This window comes from Onychomys torridus, chromosome 18 (assembly GCF_903995425.1).
Source record: "Onychomys torridus chromosome 18, mOncTor1.1, whole genome shotgun sequence".
Taxonomy (NCBI): Eukaryota; Metazoa; Chordata; class Mammalia; order Rodentia; family Cricetidae; genus Onychomys; species Onychomys torridus.
Genome location: NC_050460.1, coordinates 40906981 through 40925685, shown reverse-complemented (window position 1 = coordinate 40925685; position 18705 = coordinate 40906981). Strand labels below are relative to the sequence as shown.

Genomic DNA, 18705 nt, shown 5'->3' with positions numbered 1-18705 from the left:
CCTTTCTGACCGCTGATGCCTCAAGCCCAGCCTACCCGTTAGGGCTGTAACCATCCTCTCAAGCCTATAGGCTGGGTCTCCCTGCCTCCCCTGCTGCCTGCCCCAGCTTGCTCCTTGCCAGAAGGAAAACACCCAACAAGTTCACAATTGAGGACAACCTGGGTACTTTCATCTTGTCTCACAGGACTGAGGTGCAAAAGAATCTGGAAGCCTGGCCATTTCTGGCAGGCCACCCATGCACAGCAGTGATGTGTGAGGCAACCTTGAGGTACCTGAGCCCATAGAAGATCCAGATCCTGTCCCTCAAGGCCTCGCCAGTGACCCTAGCCAGGTCTCTCCAGATTCTTGTAGAAGGCCCATCTTCAGACAGCTTTGGGAAACACACTTCTCCCCAGAGTGAAGTAGCTCTGTGGTCTTTTCCTCATCACGAAGTTCACAGAGTGGAACTAAACCATCCACTCTCATCCTTGGTCCATGGCTGCTTCTACACTCCTTTACTTCCCACCAAAACCAATTTCTGCTGTAGGGCGAGGGTGTTACTCAGACCCCAGTCTTGTGCATATGAACATTGTCACAGCCACAGCCAGGGAGGTCTTCTGTATGAAGTCTTTGTCACTCAACTGTAGACAGTTGAGCCTGCATGGCACTCAAGGGAACTGAAGCACCTGTATTCTTGTCCTAGGGCTGGAGGCCAAACCCAGAGATTCACACATGCAGGCATGTGGGTGGGGGTACTTAACCACTGAGCTACACCCCCAGCCCAGAATTCTGTGGTTTGTTTATTGTGCTGATAAATAGGAGTGACCTCTCAGAATCCCATTCACCATCCTTGAACAGGAGTGTGAACACTGACTGATCCATGAGGGAGGAGGCAGGAAGGCTGGACAGGACTGCTCAGGAAAAAAAAAAAACAGGCCCTGAAAGCTATAAGTTCCAAGTTCATCAGATACGGACCCTACCTGCCTCCTCTCTGCCTGGTTATACCTTGGGTGTTTCTCTCCTAAATGTGCGCTCTAATTTTAGACCCCAGACTGAGCAGGACTTTAAATCTGCTGAAATCGGAACACAGAGGCCGAACATCCAAATGCTCAAGGCCTCCCTGCCCAACTAGTGCAGCTTCCTTCTCAAACTTATTTTTAACGCACCAACAACCCTTTGGCTGCTTTTCTCAGTGTCTTTAGGATATTGTAAGGCTAAGTTCCTACAAGGAAGAGGAAAGAAGAGAGGGTAGGGAGACAGAGGGAGGAGACGGTTTCCAGGTACCACATCTGCTTTGAGCCTCCTTACCCAGCATTCTTTTGTGTATTATTGAAAATTACTGATTCCCATGACTAGCCATAAGGACAAGAGAATGTGAGATAAAAGATCTAGGGGGTTCCTGAGGGATCAGTTTGATTTGAAGCTTAAGTCAGCACTGGATTCTAGAAGGTTCCTAGTATCCTCTACCTCCCAGAGAATGTGCTATTTGTCATTAATTTACCCACCTAATGCTAATATGGTGGCCATAGTGCAGCACCCGGGGAGTCCAGCAGCTCCCATGAGCACATCGTCTCTTGCTAACATGTAGGGTGATTAATACTCATACTCCCAGGTAAAATAGCTTGACTTAAACAGAAGTCCCATAGTGAAAGTGAAAAGGTGAACAGATAACACTGTGGCAGAGCAGTGTACGAATGCAGTAGTTGGTGAAAGCATGTGAATCCCTGTACTATGGCATCCTCTATACATTAAATAGTTGTATGACCTTGGACAAGTCACATAACCTCTCTGCCCTTCAGTCATTTCAATTATAAAATTAGGTGGCTGAACTGCATTATCTCACTCATCCCCTCTAATGACTTCCCAAAGAAAGGGAAGAGTCTTCCAGTGGACTGTGAGAGCAAAGGGGATGGAATAGACCCCAAGATTCTTGTCCCGGATCTCAACAGGCAGCCCGGGGCACCTCATAGTTAAAGCTTGACAAGACTTCTCTTTAAACTGAAGAGCATGGTAAACACTAGCCCCCAGCTCCCAGCTTAACAGCAGGCCCCATTTGCTCAGCCTTCCCTCGGGGGTTCTTTCTAGGGCATAGTGTGATGCTGGTGGGGGTACATGAGCTGCCTTCAGGGTCATCAGCCTGAAGCTTAGCTTAGCGGCTGTCTATTCCGGTGGTTCTCCACCTTCTTCATACTGCGTGTGGCCCTTCAATATGGTTCCTCCTGTGGTGGTGACCCCTACAATTCTTTCGTTGCTACTTCATAACTGTAATTTTGCTACTGCTGTGAATCATAATGTAAGTATCTGATACGTAGGATAGCTGATATTGGACCCCCAGAGGGGTCGTGATCCCCAGATTGAGAAAGAATAGACCTCCATTCTTTGGGGTGTGCCCTTCCCATGCCGTCTGCTGGAGTCACCTTCATCCACTGAGACACAATGCGGATGGAGACAGCTGGAACACCTGATACAGATGCAGTGTGTCTTCCAGGTGCGCTGCCGGGAGATCATGGCCCACATGGGGGACTGCAGGTGGATGTCCTGGCTTCCGGTGCTGGTGGTAAGTTGTTCTGAGTGCCTGCTCCGACTGTACGCCTACTTCAGCACCTGCAAAGCAGGGCCTTTCCCTCAGGCCACAACCCTCTCACTAGCTGTACCACCTCAGACCGCCCTGTACAGCCTCCTGGAGAGGCTACAACCCAGCTGTCAGGAGAGGAGGAGGACAACAGTACCCCAGTTCTAACTGGACCATGGACCAGGCACTCTCTTCACCAGGCTCGTAGCTAGAAACGTCTCTTGATGCTTTTCAGTGATGTGTTTGCCTCTGTGATGGGGCCCACAGCTAAACAAGATCAGAAAGTTCCTGCCCCCTGGAGCCCCTCCTGGCGGTGGGGGTTGGGACACCACAAGACCAAAGGACCAGCCCCTAGATGGCTAGAGACTCAAGAGAAGGCATGCCTCCTGCATGACCTTAAAAGAATCCAAGGCTTAGCATGGTGTGGGAATGAGTTTGGACAGCATGAGCAGAGGAAGGGATTGTAAGGATGGCTGCAGGTGGGACGGAGCAGGGGGGTGACCTCGGGCTCTCTGGGGACTGTCCCCACATAACAACGGCATCCTGAGGCGGTGTGGAGGCCAAGCACCCTTTCTGTGGCAGGTGTCTCTGATGTGCTCAGCCAAGGCAGAGGAATCCAACTGTGGCGAGAATGAGTACCACAACCAGACTACGGGGCTGTGCCACCAGTGTCCTCCCTGCAGGCCGGGGGAGGAGCCCTACATGGTGAGGACCGGCCTGTGTCCCTGAGCTCTGAGGAGGTGGTGGGGGGGGTGTGCTCACCGCACCAGCCTCCTAAATTGTCACTGAGGTCACCAAGGTGTATTCATCGGGCTGAGTGAGTGAGTGGTATGAGCTGCAGAGCCCAGTGCACTCTCCAGGTGTTCACTCTCCAGCTGTGCACACTCCAGCTGTGTCCTCTCCAGCTGTGCACACTCCAGCTGTGCCCTCTCCAGCTGTGCCCTCTCCAGCTGTGCACTCTCCAGCTGTGCACTCTCCAGCGTATTTCTCAGGCATTCTGAATTCTTGACAAAGTGTCCCGTTGGGCTGACAGTCTAAATTGGAAGTAGTGGGGAAATGCTCTCCAGGAAGCGTGCATCACTTCTGAGAGCCAGGGCCCCTTCTGTGGAAAGGCTACACACTCATGCTCTGTGAAGCACCAGAGAAATGTCTGGGACAACAGTATCTGGGGTTCTTGCAGCATTCTGAGGTAACTAAGGCTCCTGGGCTGGTCCTCTAGTGAGGTACCCCGGAGAAGCCAGTGGACCTACTTAAAGGACCTCACCTGAGGCTGGAGGCTGTTACTTAGCATCAGACGGTAGAGAGGAGCAAGCTTAGAGAAAGAGCCAAGGAAATCAGAACTGCACTTACTGTAGGATGGGCAGCCGAGGGTGGACCCAGACAGCATGTCACTGTGCAGGCAGGCCTCTGTAGCCACTTGATGTATTCTCATATCCTCTGCCTCCCCGGCCAGTCCTGCGGATACGGCACCAAAGACGATGACTATGGCTGTGTGCCCTGCCCTGCAGAGAAGTTTTCCAAAGGAGGTTACCAGATATGCCGGCGTCACAAGGACTGTGAGGGCTTCTTCCGGGCCACTGTGCTGACACCGGGGGACATGGAAAACGACGCGGAGTGTGGCCCCTGTCTCCCTGGGTAAGTGTGCTGCGGGGCTGACCGCTGAATGGTGAGGAGCAAGGACCCTGTGAGCAGAACCCCACAGGCACAGCAGGCCTTTACAAAGTGTCCTGCCCTACCCTTTGTCACCGTCTACTGGGGATAATAATAGGATGGTGAGTCCTGTTGCTACTCAGGGGCTGTATTTGTGGCTGATAAGGGAGCATGCATCATCACAGCGTAGCATGACTGCCTATGTAAAACATACCAACTAAATACTCACAAAGAAACAATACATGTGAAGCATTTTGGAGGGGGCAAAAAAAAGTCTGACGTTCATAGGAAGGTATTATTTTTAGTATGCTGGGAAAGCTGTGAGTAAAAAGCATGAGTCCCTCTGATGTCTGTCTTCCCACACTGCTGGGGGATATAGGTCTTCCCCTCAAAATGCAAAGTGAGACTACTACTTTCTGTTTTCCTGATAGAACGAACGCATTAGCAGATTCTGCCTGGACTCAGGAAATTCCTATCTGGACACCCAATCAATTTAAAGCCACAGTGGTTCCTGCTGCCTCCCCCTAGTGGCCACAAAGCATCATGTTTTGCAAGACTACCGATGGAGGGGGAAAGCATGGGGGGAGGTGGGGGAGGAGATGGAAGTAGCCGTGGTGGTGATGGTGATACAGGTGTGGGTGGAGGAGGTGACAGAGATGGTGGTCGTGAAGGTGATGGTCGACCAGATGGTGCTGATGGCCATGATGTGTGGCAGGCCTGGGGTGGGGAGAGCGGAGCTAACACCAGATGTGAACATTGCCTTATGAGAAAGACATAGTACGGAAATGTCAGAAAGACATCTCCAACATAAGCGTGCGTGAGCCGTGAATTCACTCTTCACCACACACACACACACACACACACACACACACACACACACACACACACACGAGTTCAGTTTCACTGTAGAAACAATTATTTCACAGCTTCTGTAGCCACCTGTCTCTCTGCTGGTGACAGACTCCCACCGCGGTTCCCCAGAGTTCTGTCTTCAGCTCGCTCGGGCCACCTCCTGAGCCAGACTCAGGTATCCAAATATTTGCTAGGTAATCCAATGCTCAGGTGCCTGACACAAAGTATGATTCCAATGTATGTGTCGAGTGAATCTACGAAACGATAGGCCTCATCATGTAACCTTATCCTTCAGCGTGTAAAAAAAAGCAGAGATCTATAAGTGGGGAGGGAAGTAGACGATTCCCTTCGAAAAGATGAGGAAAAAAGTATTTTTTTCTACTCGAATAGTTGTTGCGGTTACCGTGTTGTGGGACTCCCCCAAAAGGAACAACAGCGTTAGAACCAGAATAGGTGTATCCCCACACCGCTGCATAAGCACCATGGAGGGGACCGGTTGGTGCAGCCCCTGGGTTTGCCTCTGAGTGAAGGAAACTCAGTTCGATCTGATGGTAGACAGAGTTGGTCTCCAGTAACTGACACAGTTCCTAGAGTTTGATTTTGATTGATGCATTTATTAATTGGCTTCAGATTTTTCTTTTCTTGGTTCAAAGGTGTGACCCACAAAGAAATGCAGAATGCCTGGGGGCCCCTGTGTCAGACACACCCATCCCATCATGCTTCCTTTGGAGGGAAGGAACCGTCTGTGTAAACCTGTTTCCAGCCTCGTAACAGCTGCATTATTTATTTTTGCATTATTTATTTTCCCTGAAGGCAGCAAGCACCTGACAGGGCCTGGTCCCCTGGTTCCCATGGAACAGTAAGGAGTTCATGCCTGGAGATGTGGAGCCGCTAGAGGCAGGTGGAGCCAGATAGAGGTGTTCTAGCAACCAGCACGGCAGAATTGGGCCCTCAGCTTGTAACTGATGCAGGTCCCCACTCAGAATGCCAAGTCAGGGAAGGGCGCAGCAGGGCTCAGTGTCAGCAGGATCCTTCTGATGGCAACAAGGGAAGTGGCTGAGTAGGGAAGAGCCTGGAACCTGGGGAGCAAGAGCAAGATGGAGAACAGGGGAGTGGGACAGAGGCACTGGGGGGTGGTGAGAGTCTAAGGACCGCCCCGCAGCTAGGTGGAGGCACAAGGTGGGGAAGACTCGCTGGTGTCTGCCCTCCCTGTGCTAGTGTGGATGGTGGTGCCACATGTTCAGACACAGAGCACAGCGGGGAGACGCATTTGGTGGGGATGCGGAGACAGGTGGAGGTCAGATGTGTAGAACCTGGTGCCGTAGGACATCCAGACCAAACTCTCCCACGTGGAGGGTTGGAGAGGTAGAACACTCAAGGTGAGTGTTGAGCATTGGTGGGGCTGTGCTTATGGAATCCATGAGGCATCTTTGCAGGGCAGGAAGGATGGGCCAATGTGTGGTGAAGCTCCCTAACCCGCACATCTAGCTCTCAAGTGGCTAAAGGTGAGCCTTGTGGCTGTGCCACACCAGGGGTCCATGGAAGCAGCTGTTCTGTCCAAATTGTCCAAAAGGGACAGGGACTGTATGCAGCTGGTTTCCCTGCCCATTAGAGACTTTTGAGCTAAACTAGACAAGCCTAGGACCATTCAGGGACTGAACTGCTGCTCAAAGGCAGATGCCAGCCAGCACTTGAGAACCGGCTCCAAGATCCATGAAGACAATTTACCTGGTCCCAGGATTTGCCAGAAAGTATCCAGTCTCCAAAGACATTTAATAACAGTAGTGAGCACCCTGCCTCTAGAAGGCTACAAGCAGACGCTCTTTGTAGAATGAATGGTGGGGCCACGTGGGTTCTAGAAGCCTGTTTTTGGGCTCTGATGTCTTGAGTAGTTCTCTCTCTGTTCCATGGAACAGTAACGTTAACTTCAGTGCTTGGGACAGATTGAGGCTGGAGCACCCCCTAAGCGAGGGAGGGGCACATGTCCACACCCATCTCAGGGTGCTGCATATCACTCCAGAGATGTGGCAACTGGGTAGTCAGTTCCCTCTTTGGCTTGCAGTGAGATATATCTGCTAAATCAATCATTCCTGACCCTGAATCCACTAAACAAGAAGCTTCCACTTTACCCCTAGTCCCCAAGGACTGCTTGTTACCTTAGAACTACTACCCTACTCCATAGGGGCAGGCCCCACTTCCTGTTACACACCCTAAACTGACAGAACACAGCGAGGCTCTCATGCTGGCACAGAGGACTACGGGGCATTTTGGCAGGCTGGACCGATTAGCTCCATGAACCCCTGTGGTTATGAGCCAGGATGTAGATTTACCTGGTGTTTGTCTTTTTAAGGCTGCGGGCTGGCCCTCTCCTCTCCCTGTGGTTTGGCAGGTGCTGGCTCCCATTCTCAGTTCTGTGTGCACATGTGGCCCAGACACTCACTGAACAATAGCAGCGCATGGGGCTTTCCTGTCTGGGAGACTACAGGAGGCAGGGAAAAGGTAGGAGGGAAGGGGCTAGATTTCATAACCTCCCCCGCTCTGGCATCCTCTGCCCCTGGATAGCTGCTGCAGCCAGCTCTACACCAGCCACTGCCTTTACACAGGAGGCTGGAGAAAGGACTCTGCAGGTCACAGGTGTCTGCAGGTCACGAGCATCTCAGGACCCAGAGCATCCACCGCAAGCCTAGGTCCCAGGAAAGGAGAATCTGCTGGGGGAAGCAATTCCTACCGACTTAGAGGAAGTCAGTCTTAAATCCTTGTTTAAAATGAATTCTGCCCCAAGCTAGACAACTTAGGCCAGAAAGAACAGAAGAGAGAAGGAGAGAATACTTCACGTTGTCCCCAGCTGTCAATGGCTCAGCTTAACATTTTTTTCCATTATATTTCTACTCATAAAAGAGAAACATCACTTCAGTTTGGATTAGCTCGGTTAATGGTGAGCCCCTTGCATCACTGTCTTTCACTTCCAGAGCGCTGCATGAGACAAGCTTTATTATAAAGCAAGCTTTGTATTAGATGATGCAGCCCAATTATAGGCAAAATGTGCATGTTCTGAGCACTCTGCAAGCAGCTCCACCAGCTAGTGGGGTTAAGTGTATGGAATGCATTTTCTATTTAACAATGTCTTTAACTTACAATGAACTTACCAGAATACAACTTCATGGTAAGTCCAGGAACCTTTGTAGAGAAAAATCAAAATATGGATCAAAGAGTAAGGATTGTATCTTTGCAGAAAGATAGCTGGTCCACAGATGCCTAATGAACACTTTACTTTAGATGGAAGAAGACAGGCCAGCATTCTCCACTCAGCTGTATGCAGAACTCCAAGTACAAACTTTGAGGTTAGGTTAAGTTAGTCCTGGAAGAAAAACCTACATTTAAAAATGTTCTCTGGGCTGGAAGGATGGCTCAATGTCAATGTCTGCTGTACAGGCAGGCATGAAGATCTGAATTCAGATCCCCAACATCCACATAAAAGCCAGAAGTGGCAACAGTCATCACATAGACGGGGATCCCTGGAGCTCACTAGCCAGTCCACCTAGTTGAACCAATGAGCATCAGGCTCAGTGAGAGATCCCCGTCTTTACCAATAAGGCAGAGAGCAAATCAACTAAGGTAGGAGACATTGACCTCTGGGCTCCATACATTTGAACACACAAGTATATGTGCACTGCATACAAGCATTCACATACACACGGAACACCCACATAACAAAACACACACACATAAATATTCTTGCAGCAGTACATGCTAGAACAAGGTAGTTTCTTATCTGGAGGCATTTGACACACGTGCCAGGTAGGCCATGCAACTTCTAAACAGCTTCCTAGACTTTAAAATTTTTATAGAAGGGCTTGAGATATGGCTTAACAGTTAAGAACACTAGCTGCCCTTCCAAAGGAGCTGGATTTGATTCCCAACACCTACATGGCAAACTCTCTCTAACTACAGTCTTAGGGGATATGACACCCTCTTCTGACCACCAATGACACCAGTCATGTATGTAGTATACAAACAAAACATGCAAACCAAAGACTCTTACACGTAAGATAAAAACAAACAATTTTTTTTATATACATTTTCAGTAGTACTTCTTCCTTCAATTACTTTGTACAGTTGGTCAAGTGTACAATCAGGGCTAAGGCAGGCGCATGCAGTGATAAACAACGTTCACATCCCCTGTGAGAATCAGAGAGAGACACCCAGATGGAGTGGTCAGTCTATGCAGAAAGCGCCTGCCTGCATGCCAGATGGAAACCCTGGACAGAGCAGCCAGCAGCCCCCTCCCAGGTGCTAAATACCCAGGTCTTCAGTGTGTAGCAGGTTCTAAAGCCCGGTGGTCCACCACCCCCCCCTTCTGTGTGTGACTTTGGAACCAGCCTTACCTGCGGCAAACATAGCCAGGACAGACAAGTCTGTGGCTCTGCTGCTTCCAAAGGGGGATGGGTGGCATCCCCAAACACCTTTGGAGCTTTCCTCCTTCTCAGAACTTGGAACTGTGGAGCAAAATACAATGCCACTCATTCACTTGTCTAGCCAATAATTTCCAACAACTGTCCTTCCTTAGTCCCTGGCAAGAGGTCTGAGCAAGGCTCACCCTCGTTGGCCTTTAGCACCCAGTCTTAGCAGGATGGGAGAAAGAAACGGTGTGGACTTGGGAGTAAGATGTTAGAAAGCTTCAAGCAGAGCTGACCCAAGCAAGTTGAGGCCGCCTGCCCCCTGCTGGGTAGCTCCACCATGAATCCCTCTGTAGCTCCTTGCTTCACTGACAAAGATGGCTTCTTAGGGGACCAACGGGTGCATTGGGGAGCTTTTCCCAGAAGGCTTGACAGTTAAACTGTTGCGGCTTCTCCGAGGGGTGTTTTTGAGAGTGGTTAATTGATGTTTACAAGATACACACGGGGATCTGAGGATAAAAGGCTTTGAGCAAGGGCAAGCCATTACAACCCTGATGTTACTGGTAATGGTCCAAGCTCAGGCAGGCTGGGGTCCAGAGTCTTCCAGCCCGCCCTCCTGCCTCATCTTACCACCCACAGCCATCAGGAGGGCTAATGAGAAAGAAGTTAGGAAACAATGGCAGGTGGATCCACCAGCAGGGAGGGTGTTTCATCTCTTGAGTTATCACAAAGGGAAGCACAGACGGATGGACACCGGCTCACTTTATTTGCTTAGACTTCTCACAGTGTGATAAATGGCCTCGTGGTCACCCCACAATGTTTGTTTGTGGAAAGAGGCTCACGCCAAGAAATGAGCCAAAATGTGGAAGAATCCCCCTCCTTTGCCATTCTCCTCCCCTGGCACCACAGCAGGGGAATGGCAACTGCTGAGGGCTGGGTCCTTTAAGGGGCAGGGCGGGGGTGGTAGCAGGGCACTGTTTGGGTGAAAAGGACCTGAAACTGTGTCACTCTGAGATTGACCCTTCCCTCTGAGTGCAACTGCAGACTTACTCAGTAGTTACACAGGCGTCTCTAGCCTGGGGCAATTAGTTGTATCAGGACCTGGCTCCACTCTAGGTCATCCTCCAGGCTGCCCGCACTGCCCCGTGTGACCAGTGTAGCTGTTCCCTGTCTCTGGCACTGTCACCCACTCAGGCCGTTGAGGGGTCCCGAGGGTCCCGGAGACAAACAGGGATCTTGCCAACAGCGCCACCAAGCTAGAGAAGGGTGCCGGTGAAAGGAGGGGGGGGGGCTCCCCGGTGCCCACACGTGGTGAACACAGGCACTTCCGCTGAAAGCTTGCATGAAAGGTAGTAATCACACATACAAACAGCAACAGCAACAGCAACAACCCCTCAGGAAAGGAACAAAGAGAGGAGGCCATTTGAAGTCAGGCCCCAAATCATCCCAGTCCTGGAAAAAGAATGTCCCCCTTTTAGACATCCCCCACCCCCACCCCCAAGGAACTCAGGGAGAGCTATTGACCTCTCAGGTCCTCAGTTCCCACCCAGCTGTCTCATACCGGACTTCAGCCATGGCCTAATAACATCCGGGTTGTACCTGTGCGGTATCTCTCACTCACCTGCCTTGTCTCTGTCTCATCTCGTCTCCTGTAGCTACTACATGCTGGAAGACAGACCCAGGAACATCTACGGCATGGTCTGCTACTCCTGCCTCTCGGCACCTCCCAACACCAAGGAATGTGAGTGCTCTGCCCTTCGACAGAACCACTGTCTCATGTCGAGTTAGTGTTGCCCTCAGTGACCAATGTGTGCAGTGCTGCGTTAGGGAAGTCAAAGTTCTTCCCCTTGGGGTAATCTTACCAAGAGCAAGCTCGGGTCCGATCCTGTTTCTCTCCGTGTGTCTTCCATCATCTCCTGTTTGTCTGTCTGTCTGTTGGATGAGTCTGAATCTGGGCCTGCCCGCAGGCCATCTGCCCCTGTGCCTGTGTGTGTGACTGTCTGTGTCCCTAACAAGGGACGTTGCTCTCTCTTGTATTGAACAGCACGGAAAGCATCACATGGGGAAGGGATGAGGGAAACTGTACAGAAATCTTTAACAGTCTTTACAAAGGATTAAGTCCCTGACTCCAAGTGCCCCACAAAACAAACACTACTGCAAACAGGCTTACCAACCTATATCCGTGCTGTAGCCAGCATTATCGGTGGGTGTGTTTTATTAGGTTGCTTTCAACCTATTTGCTGTTTTCAGCATTTATTAGTATAATGCACATAAGTACATACACACACGCATTTCTCTTGGGAAAGGGGCATGAGAGTGTACAACTTAAGAGTACAGCCATGCGTTGTCTTAGATTGTAAATGTTGATTTTGTGGGAAATCCAAGACATAGAAAGGTTGGTTGTTATATCGCTCTCTTTAAAGTAGATCAAACGAACAGGCTGAGCACACAGACAGTAGGATAGCATTCTTAAGTCCTGAATGACCTCATGGTGTATTATTAACTCTTGACTGTGAAGTCCAGCAAAAGTTCCAGTCTCTTAGAGTGTTCAAAACAAATGTAATATTGCATCACCATAGGGCCCCATTTGTCCAGCACTGGTGCCTTTTACTACTGGTGCAGAATGAAGCCAGTTCCAACACCTAGAGAGCAGCACGGCAGTGGCTAGGCCTGGAGACAGCTCGGCCGTCAGCAGCATCTGTTTCTCCTGCAAAGGACTGCAGTTCAGTTCCCAGCACGCACCTCGGGGGGCTAACAACCATCCAGCTCAGGGATCTGATACCTTCTCCTGGCCTATGCATGTTGGCCAGCAGCACCGCTAAGGAGTCACTCGGTTGTACCTTCTGTCTCATAGAGAAAGATTGATCCCAAGACCTGATCCACTCAGCTTATGGGACCAGCAGGAAAGCTAAGGGGATCACAGATACAAAGATTTTGGGAAAATACTATAAAGTGCTAGACAATTTTTTTTTTGGGGGGGGGGAGCTGAGGATCGAACCCAGGGTTTTGTGCTTGCTAGGCAAGCGCTCTACCACTGAGCTAAATCCCCAACCGGACAATTTTTTTTTTTTTTGAGACAGGGTTTCTCTGTGTAGCTTTGTGCTTTTCCTGGAACTCACTTGGTAGCCCAGGCTGGCCTTGAACTCGCAGAGATCTGCCTGCCTCTGCCTCCCGAGTGCTGGGATTAAAGGTGTGCACCACCACCGCCTGGCCCAACCCGACAATTTTAAGTTCTCATGTATATATAAAATTACACGAGGCCATGAGAAGTGTAGAAATATTCATAAGTTATCAAGAAATGAAATAGCTTCCAAAAATTACAACTATTAGCCTCGTGAGTTTATAACCCTCCATGGGCTCCTTCGTTTCTGGTCCTCCTTATGGTCCATCTTTCATTTGTGGATAAGGGCCCTCCCTCTGTTTCAGAGGACTCTAATGGATGGCTTCTTGGACTTGGCGACATGGTCTAATAAATGTAGAAATGTTCTGCAGCTGGGACCCTTAGCCTGCATCCAAATGTCAAACTTACCAAAAGTGTGTTCGGGGACCACCCAGACCTGCTATGGAGGGAAGATGAAGGAAAGCTAAAAGGAGGCTAGCCCATGCTATAGAAAGGGAAGCCCATTCCTAGAACCGGCCTGGGACGAGGCCCATCCACCTTCATGTCACAATAGTACCTTCAAGGAGCATGTAATAAGGACCTCCTCCTTAAAAGGTCAGGTGACAGGAACCGAAGAGTGTCACCTCCCTGCTGGTGAGGCCCCACAAAGCGGATTGTGTGACTAGGCAGGATGCCTGGAAGCAGGGATGCTAGGAGCTAGGGAATCAGAGGGCCAGGCCATTCTCTGCATTCCAAATAGGTTGGCAATTGGAATAGATTTGCATGTGTTTAAAATTGAACTTCCTACCTGTCATATGCTAATGAATTTACAAATTGGAGGAGGCCCTGGGGCTCCTGGCTGCCAGCCTGGCCTGTGGTGAAGTCAGCTGCCCTTGCTAATGTGTCTTCTGTAGGGAAATCTACGTGGATTAAATGCCAGATGATTCTGCAATGAGGTTCTCACCTGAGCGGAAGATATCAGGACCGCACCACCTATCAGAAAAGGTTCTTTGGCTAAGGAACCTGGGAGGGAAGCAGCTCTCTTCAGGGGCCCTCACACACATATATATTACCTGGGCAGCCAGAAGAGCCAACCATATGCATCCAACCTTGGGAAAAGCAAGCCAAGTCCCTGACTCCTAGAGATTAAAAAATAAACCAAGCAGGGCGGTGGTGGCGCACACCTGTAATCCCAGCACTCGGGAGGCAGAGCCAGGCAGATCTTTGCGAGTTCAAGGCCAGCCTGGGCTACCAAGTGAGTTCCAGGAAAGGCACAAAGCTACACAGAGAAACCCTGTCTCGAAAAACCAAACCAAAACAAACCAAAAGCAAAGGATCCCCTCCATCTCTCTACTTTTTAATTGCTTAACTGACAGCTAGATCCCAGAAAGGCTTCAGTATAGGTCAGAGCCTCCTTCAGAACATCAACTCCACTCTGCCCTCCTCCACTCTGGCCTCAGTCTGAAGACTGTGTTACCCAGGATGCACTGTGATTGGAAACAGCACCTATAAAGACAGCCCTGTGAAATTAGGAGACCCATAGGCTCGGTATTGTTGTCCACAGCCCCACCCCAGGAAAGCCAGAGACTTGGCCAAACCTCATCTTTGTTGGGCTCTTGAAATCCCTGGCTGGTGGCCTGGGCCGCACCTCTTCCTGAAGGGTGGATTTCCTGGGCCTTGCTGAACCAAGTTATCATTCCTGGAACTCTGAGTCAAGGACCCTGGGGCACCTGGTGGTGTCGCTACATGCCCAGGAGAGCTGGAGCAGGCAGATGGCCAGCTACAGGACAGCCAGTCCAGCTACATACCTGAATCAGCACGAGGGTCTCCTCTTCAGGAAGGATGGGGGTGGTCAGGGTACTCACCACTCCCCTCACCCCACGTGACTGAGCCTGCCCTGGCATTCTCAAAGAACTAGCTGCTTCTCTGGGCGCTGAACAGGGGAGTTATGAGCTGTGATTCTTAGCGGATTCCCACGAACTGCTTGAGATAGACAGCACATGCTTCTGGGTCTGCCTGGGACTCAGCAGGTCTGGGTGGCCCCCAAACACATTTTTATTAAGTCTGACATTTGGGTATAGGTTAAAGGCCCCCAGCTCCAGGCCATTTCTGCCTTTATTTATCCAGCCTCATGGAGCTCTGTTTCCATCCCTGCCAGGCTATACTCAGTGGTGTCTACCAACAGACTTTTGCACAGCCAGGGTGGATTAATGCTCACCCAGCACTCTCGTAAACATGTCAAAAGAGTACTGCTGTGTTGCTGTGACACAGAGCATCAAGGACCCTTGGGAGGAATGGGAAAGTGACACGAATTTACTTATAAAGTAGAATTAAATGTTCCTGTTCCTAGATGGCCAAGATGCTGGGCTGCAGGTCAGCCCTGCCTCCAGGCTGACCATCATCACCATTAATGCATGGAGGCAGTGGTACCCCGGGAGCCGCTTCAGTTTCTGCTCTCTCTACCATATTATTGAGACAATACCTGCACATACTGGGGTTGGCAGTATGCGGACGTTGAAACTGGAAACACAAAACAGATACAGCTGGCAGTCTTCCCTAAACCACCACTGACACCCAGCAACCTCTTCCAGAGGCCTTGAAGCAAAGCCCCTCCCCTCCTGCCAGGAATAGCCCACTGGGAGAGCTTCAGGCCGCAGCCTCCTTCGCTATCTGCTGGCATGGTGTGCCGGCAAATCCATGTTAGACCCAAGAGAAAGCCCTTTGATTTGATTTTTCACAAGCCAAAGAGCAAGATGCACTTGAGCTAGGAGCTCTGTCTATGACTTCCTTTCTTCCACGTCATCCTGAGATGAGTAGAGATGAGTAGAGGGCCTGTGCTGTAATGCCCACTGGTCAGAGTCTGGAGGCAGGATCTTGGGGATGGAGAAAGGCGTGCATCCCACTTGGCTCCCACTGTGAGTTTCCACCCTCATTCTCTGTACCGCAGTTTCCTCTAAGGTCTTGTATCACGAGATCTCTGGGAGGACAGATGAGACTAATATGGATAGTGTGTGGGAAATACCCACTTCGGTGCTGGTGAAATATCCCAGTGCAGCGGCAGCAGGCTGAGCCACACAACGGCAGCCCTGCATTTCCAAGAGCTCCTCTGGGACAGAGTGGTTAAGAGAGACAAGGACATAATGCAATAAAGTACTGTGTTGTGGCAGGACTAGCTCTATCACCTGTCTCTCTGCCTCTCTGCCTCTCTGTCTCTCTGTCTGTCTCTCTTTCTCTCTCTGTCTCTCTCTCTGTCTCTCTCTGTCTCTCTGTCTCTGTCTCTGTCTCTGTCTCTCTCTCTCTCTCTCTCTCTCTCTCTCTCTCTCTCTCTCTCTCTCTCTCTCTGTGTGTGTGTGTGTGTGTGTGTGTGTGTGTGTGTGTGTGTGTATGGCTAAGACCCCTGAGTTAAGTCAAGAATAAAGTGGTCTCTTAGGGAGGGACACCAGCTAAAAGACTAGGCTGTATGTGGCTTAGAGCCCCGTGGTGGATTCTGTTTGGCACCCATGACTCCTTCATGTGAGCCTTAGAACATAAACAGGAAACCCTGGCTGCCAGGACTTGGCCCCAGTCATTTCTGTAAAGCACTCTTCACACCAGATCATGCCACATAGCACTCTTCACACCAGAACACACCACATAGCACCAAGGACCTGGTAAAGAGCAGGGTCTAGCAAAGCAGGTCAGAGCAGAAGCAAAGGCTATGTTCCCGGCAAGCAGTCCTCTCTTTTCCAGCAGCCAGTGAGGATCTGAAGACTCCACTCATCACTCAAGGATCCACCGCCAGGGTGTGAGGCCAATGCCAGGGCTGCAGGGCACCTCCTTAACAACTCTAAGAACCAAATCACTCTTTAAAATCCGAACTGTTTACACTCCGTGTAATGCCGTGGAGAATGCCAGCCAGCCTCTAATGCATACTGGCACATTTATAAATTGTGTGGATTACCAACTTCAAAGGTCCCTTATAGACCATCATCTCTTTGAACGGAGGTATAACTCCACTAAGCCTTGTGCTTACAGCTCACTAAGTCCCCGAGGAAGGAGAGCTGAGCCCCTGCAGCCAGCCTGGGAATTCATAGTGAAGTGGGTACATTTGTCCCCACAACCTTGTCTAGTAATAGACCTCAAGTGAAAACTTCTGCTCATTATCTGGGACATCAGTTTTTACCAGCTTTTCTTGAACATTTCACCTTGCTCATTTTAAAGCCAGGGGCCTAGGGGAGCAAACATCGTCTGTACTTACTACTCAAAGAGATTGGTATGGCAGAGCAAATGACTGAGTGTAGGGAACAGGGTAAGGTGGACTATTTCTAGCTGCAAAACATTTTGACAGTGCAGAGTAAATCCACATCAGACCAGATAAAACCTTACACTGGAGAATATGTATGCAGGGATCCTAGCGTGCTGCTCGGGGGAACTTGTACCATGGCTGTGCCTCCATGATGGGCGATGCAGATGAACAAGACATCTTCTATGCCCCGCCCCCAAGTACATTGTAAGGTGGGACAGTGTATAGAACCATGGCTGATGAAAGGTATGCCGTGAAGAGCAGCAATAACCCAGGTCTCTAGGCTGGCTCTCTCCGTCTCTCTCCCTCTCTGAGTTCTGTCCAAACATACATCACACACAGTTTATTCAATACGATACAGCGTGTTCATAAGATTAATGTGCACACGTCCATAATTCTGGTATGTGTTTTTCAAGGGTTTGGGATAATAGAGAGCAGGTGTTTGTTTTTTCTGGAGATTTTCCCAAGCACACTAAGAAACAACAGAAGCACCAGGGACCTGAGTTTGTCTCCCAAGCCTGCAGATACCCTCCTGCTCATTAGCAAACCACACTCACTCCCCACTAGGAGGTCCTTTGGGGTCCATGACTGTGATGTGTAATGATGGGGAGGTACTTGAGCAGACCTGTGTGAGGTCAGCCTGTTGGCTTGGGGATGTCCAGGACTAGGGTTTGCTCTGCTTATCTCACTCCTCCCTCACCTGGAAAACAGAGGACAAAGGAGACCAAATAAGACGCAGGTGGTTTTATTTTTGTCCTTACTGTGCTCAGAGCAGGTCCTATTTAATTTGTTTTTAGCTGTTTTCCATAGAGTACATGCCTTTCGCCTGCCTGAAGCAGGGCTGTCACTCAAAACATCCGAACCATGCACTGAGTTGCTCTGAGTCTCCTTGGCTCTCCCTTGCCAGCTCTAGCTCTGAAAAGCCTATTGGCAGGCCATGGGTTGCTGCCCTTCAGGATCCGCATGGCCTGGTTGTGGGCCTGGTTGAATCCATGTACTTCGGCTCCTTCTGCACATAGGCCCCAGCATCTGCTGCAGGATCCCAGAGGGAAGTGTCTGCCTCCCTGAAGATTCTGGAAGGGCCCTGAGGTCTATCACATAGAAAGGGTAGGGTGGAGGCCCCAAGGACCTGAAGGATTTGCTTGAGGGTGGCTGCAGGGGTTTGGCTCCAGCCCCTGGCTTCGAGAGGTCTACCTTCCTGACATACCTCGTCCCCACTTCCCGCTTCTCAGATGTACTCGGCAGAGCATCCTTGGCTGGGGAATGCCTGGCAACTCCTGCAGCCTGTGCAGTCTGGATGCTCCACTAATGCCAGCTGGGGTTCAGGTGGAGACTGTCCAGTATATCGCAGCAGGGCAGAGCTGGCCCAAGCAGGTAGCATCTGTGGCTCTGGAAGATGTCCTTAACAAGCAGCAACCCGCACCAATGTTTGGCGATGTGTAACCAGCCCTCCCAGGTTAATGAAATACAAGGGCATTCATAACTGTACTCACCACGCTACCTCCATTGTTTCTTTCTAGACCATAGGCCTGGGTGTGTTTGCACCCCATCCCCAGCCCTGTCACTGCCTTGGTCTGCAAGTCCTAGCAAGAAGGGACAAGAAAAGGCAAAGATTGCTGGTGTCCACAAACACAGCCCTTGGCTTTTTTCCCCTCTGCCCACATATCTTAAGCTCACTTGAGCCCCTAACCAAATCAACAGATCAGTTTCTTTTCAATGTCCTATTTGCTCTAGAGAAAGGAAATTAGATTCTATTCAAAGCTGGGACAGGACAGTCCACCTGATGACATGTGATGGCTGTTTCCTGGCATAGTACAAATGGCAGGACCCTGGAGCTTGCCTTTGCTGGCTGGAGCAGCTGCCAACCTGTAAA

At 50.3% G+C, this 18705-nt stretch overlaps 1 protein-coding gene across 1 annotated transcript in view; it reads left to right on the top strand.

Annotated features, from left to right (window-relative positions):
* Positions 1–18705, top strand: part of Edar (ectodysplasin A receptor) — an 81108-nt gene that overhangs the window by 49857 nt on the left and 12546 nt on the right. Inside the window, exons 2-5 of the mRNA XM_036168138.1 lie at positions 2468–2536; positions 3134–3256; positions 4005–4186; positions 11106–11191. Of these exons, the coding sequence (XP_036024031.1) occupies positions 2486–2536; positions 3134–3256; positions 4005–4186; positions 11106–11191 (442 nt within the window). The 5' untranslated portion in view covers positions 2468–2485. The remainder of the gene's footprint in view (positions 1–2467; positions 2537–3133; positions 3257–4004; positions 4187–11105; positions 11192–18705) is intronic.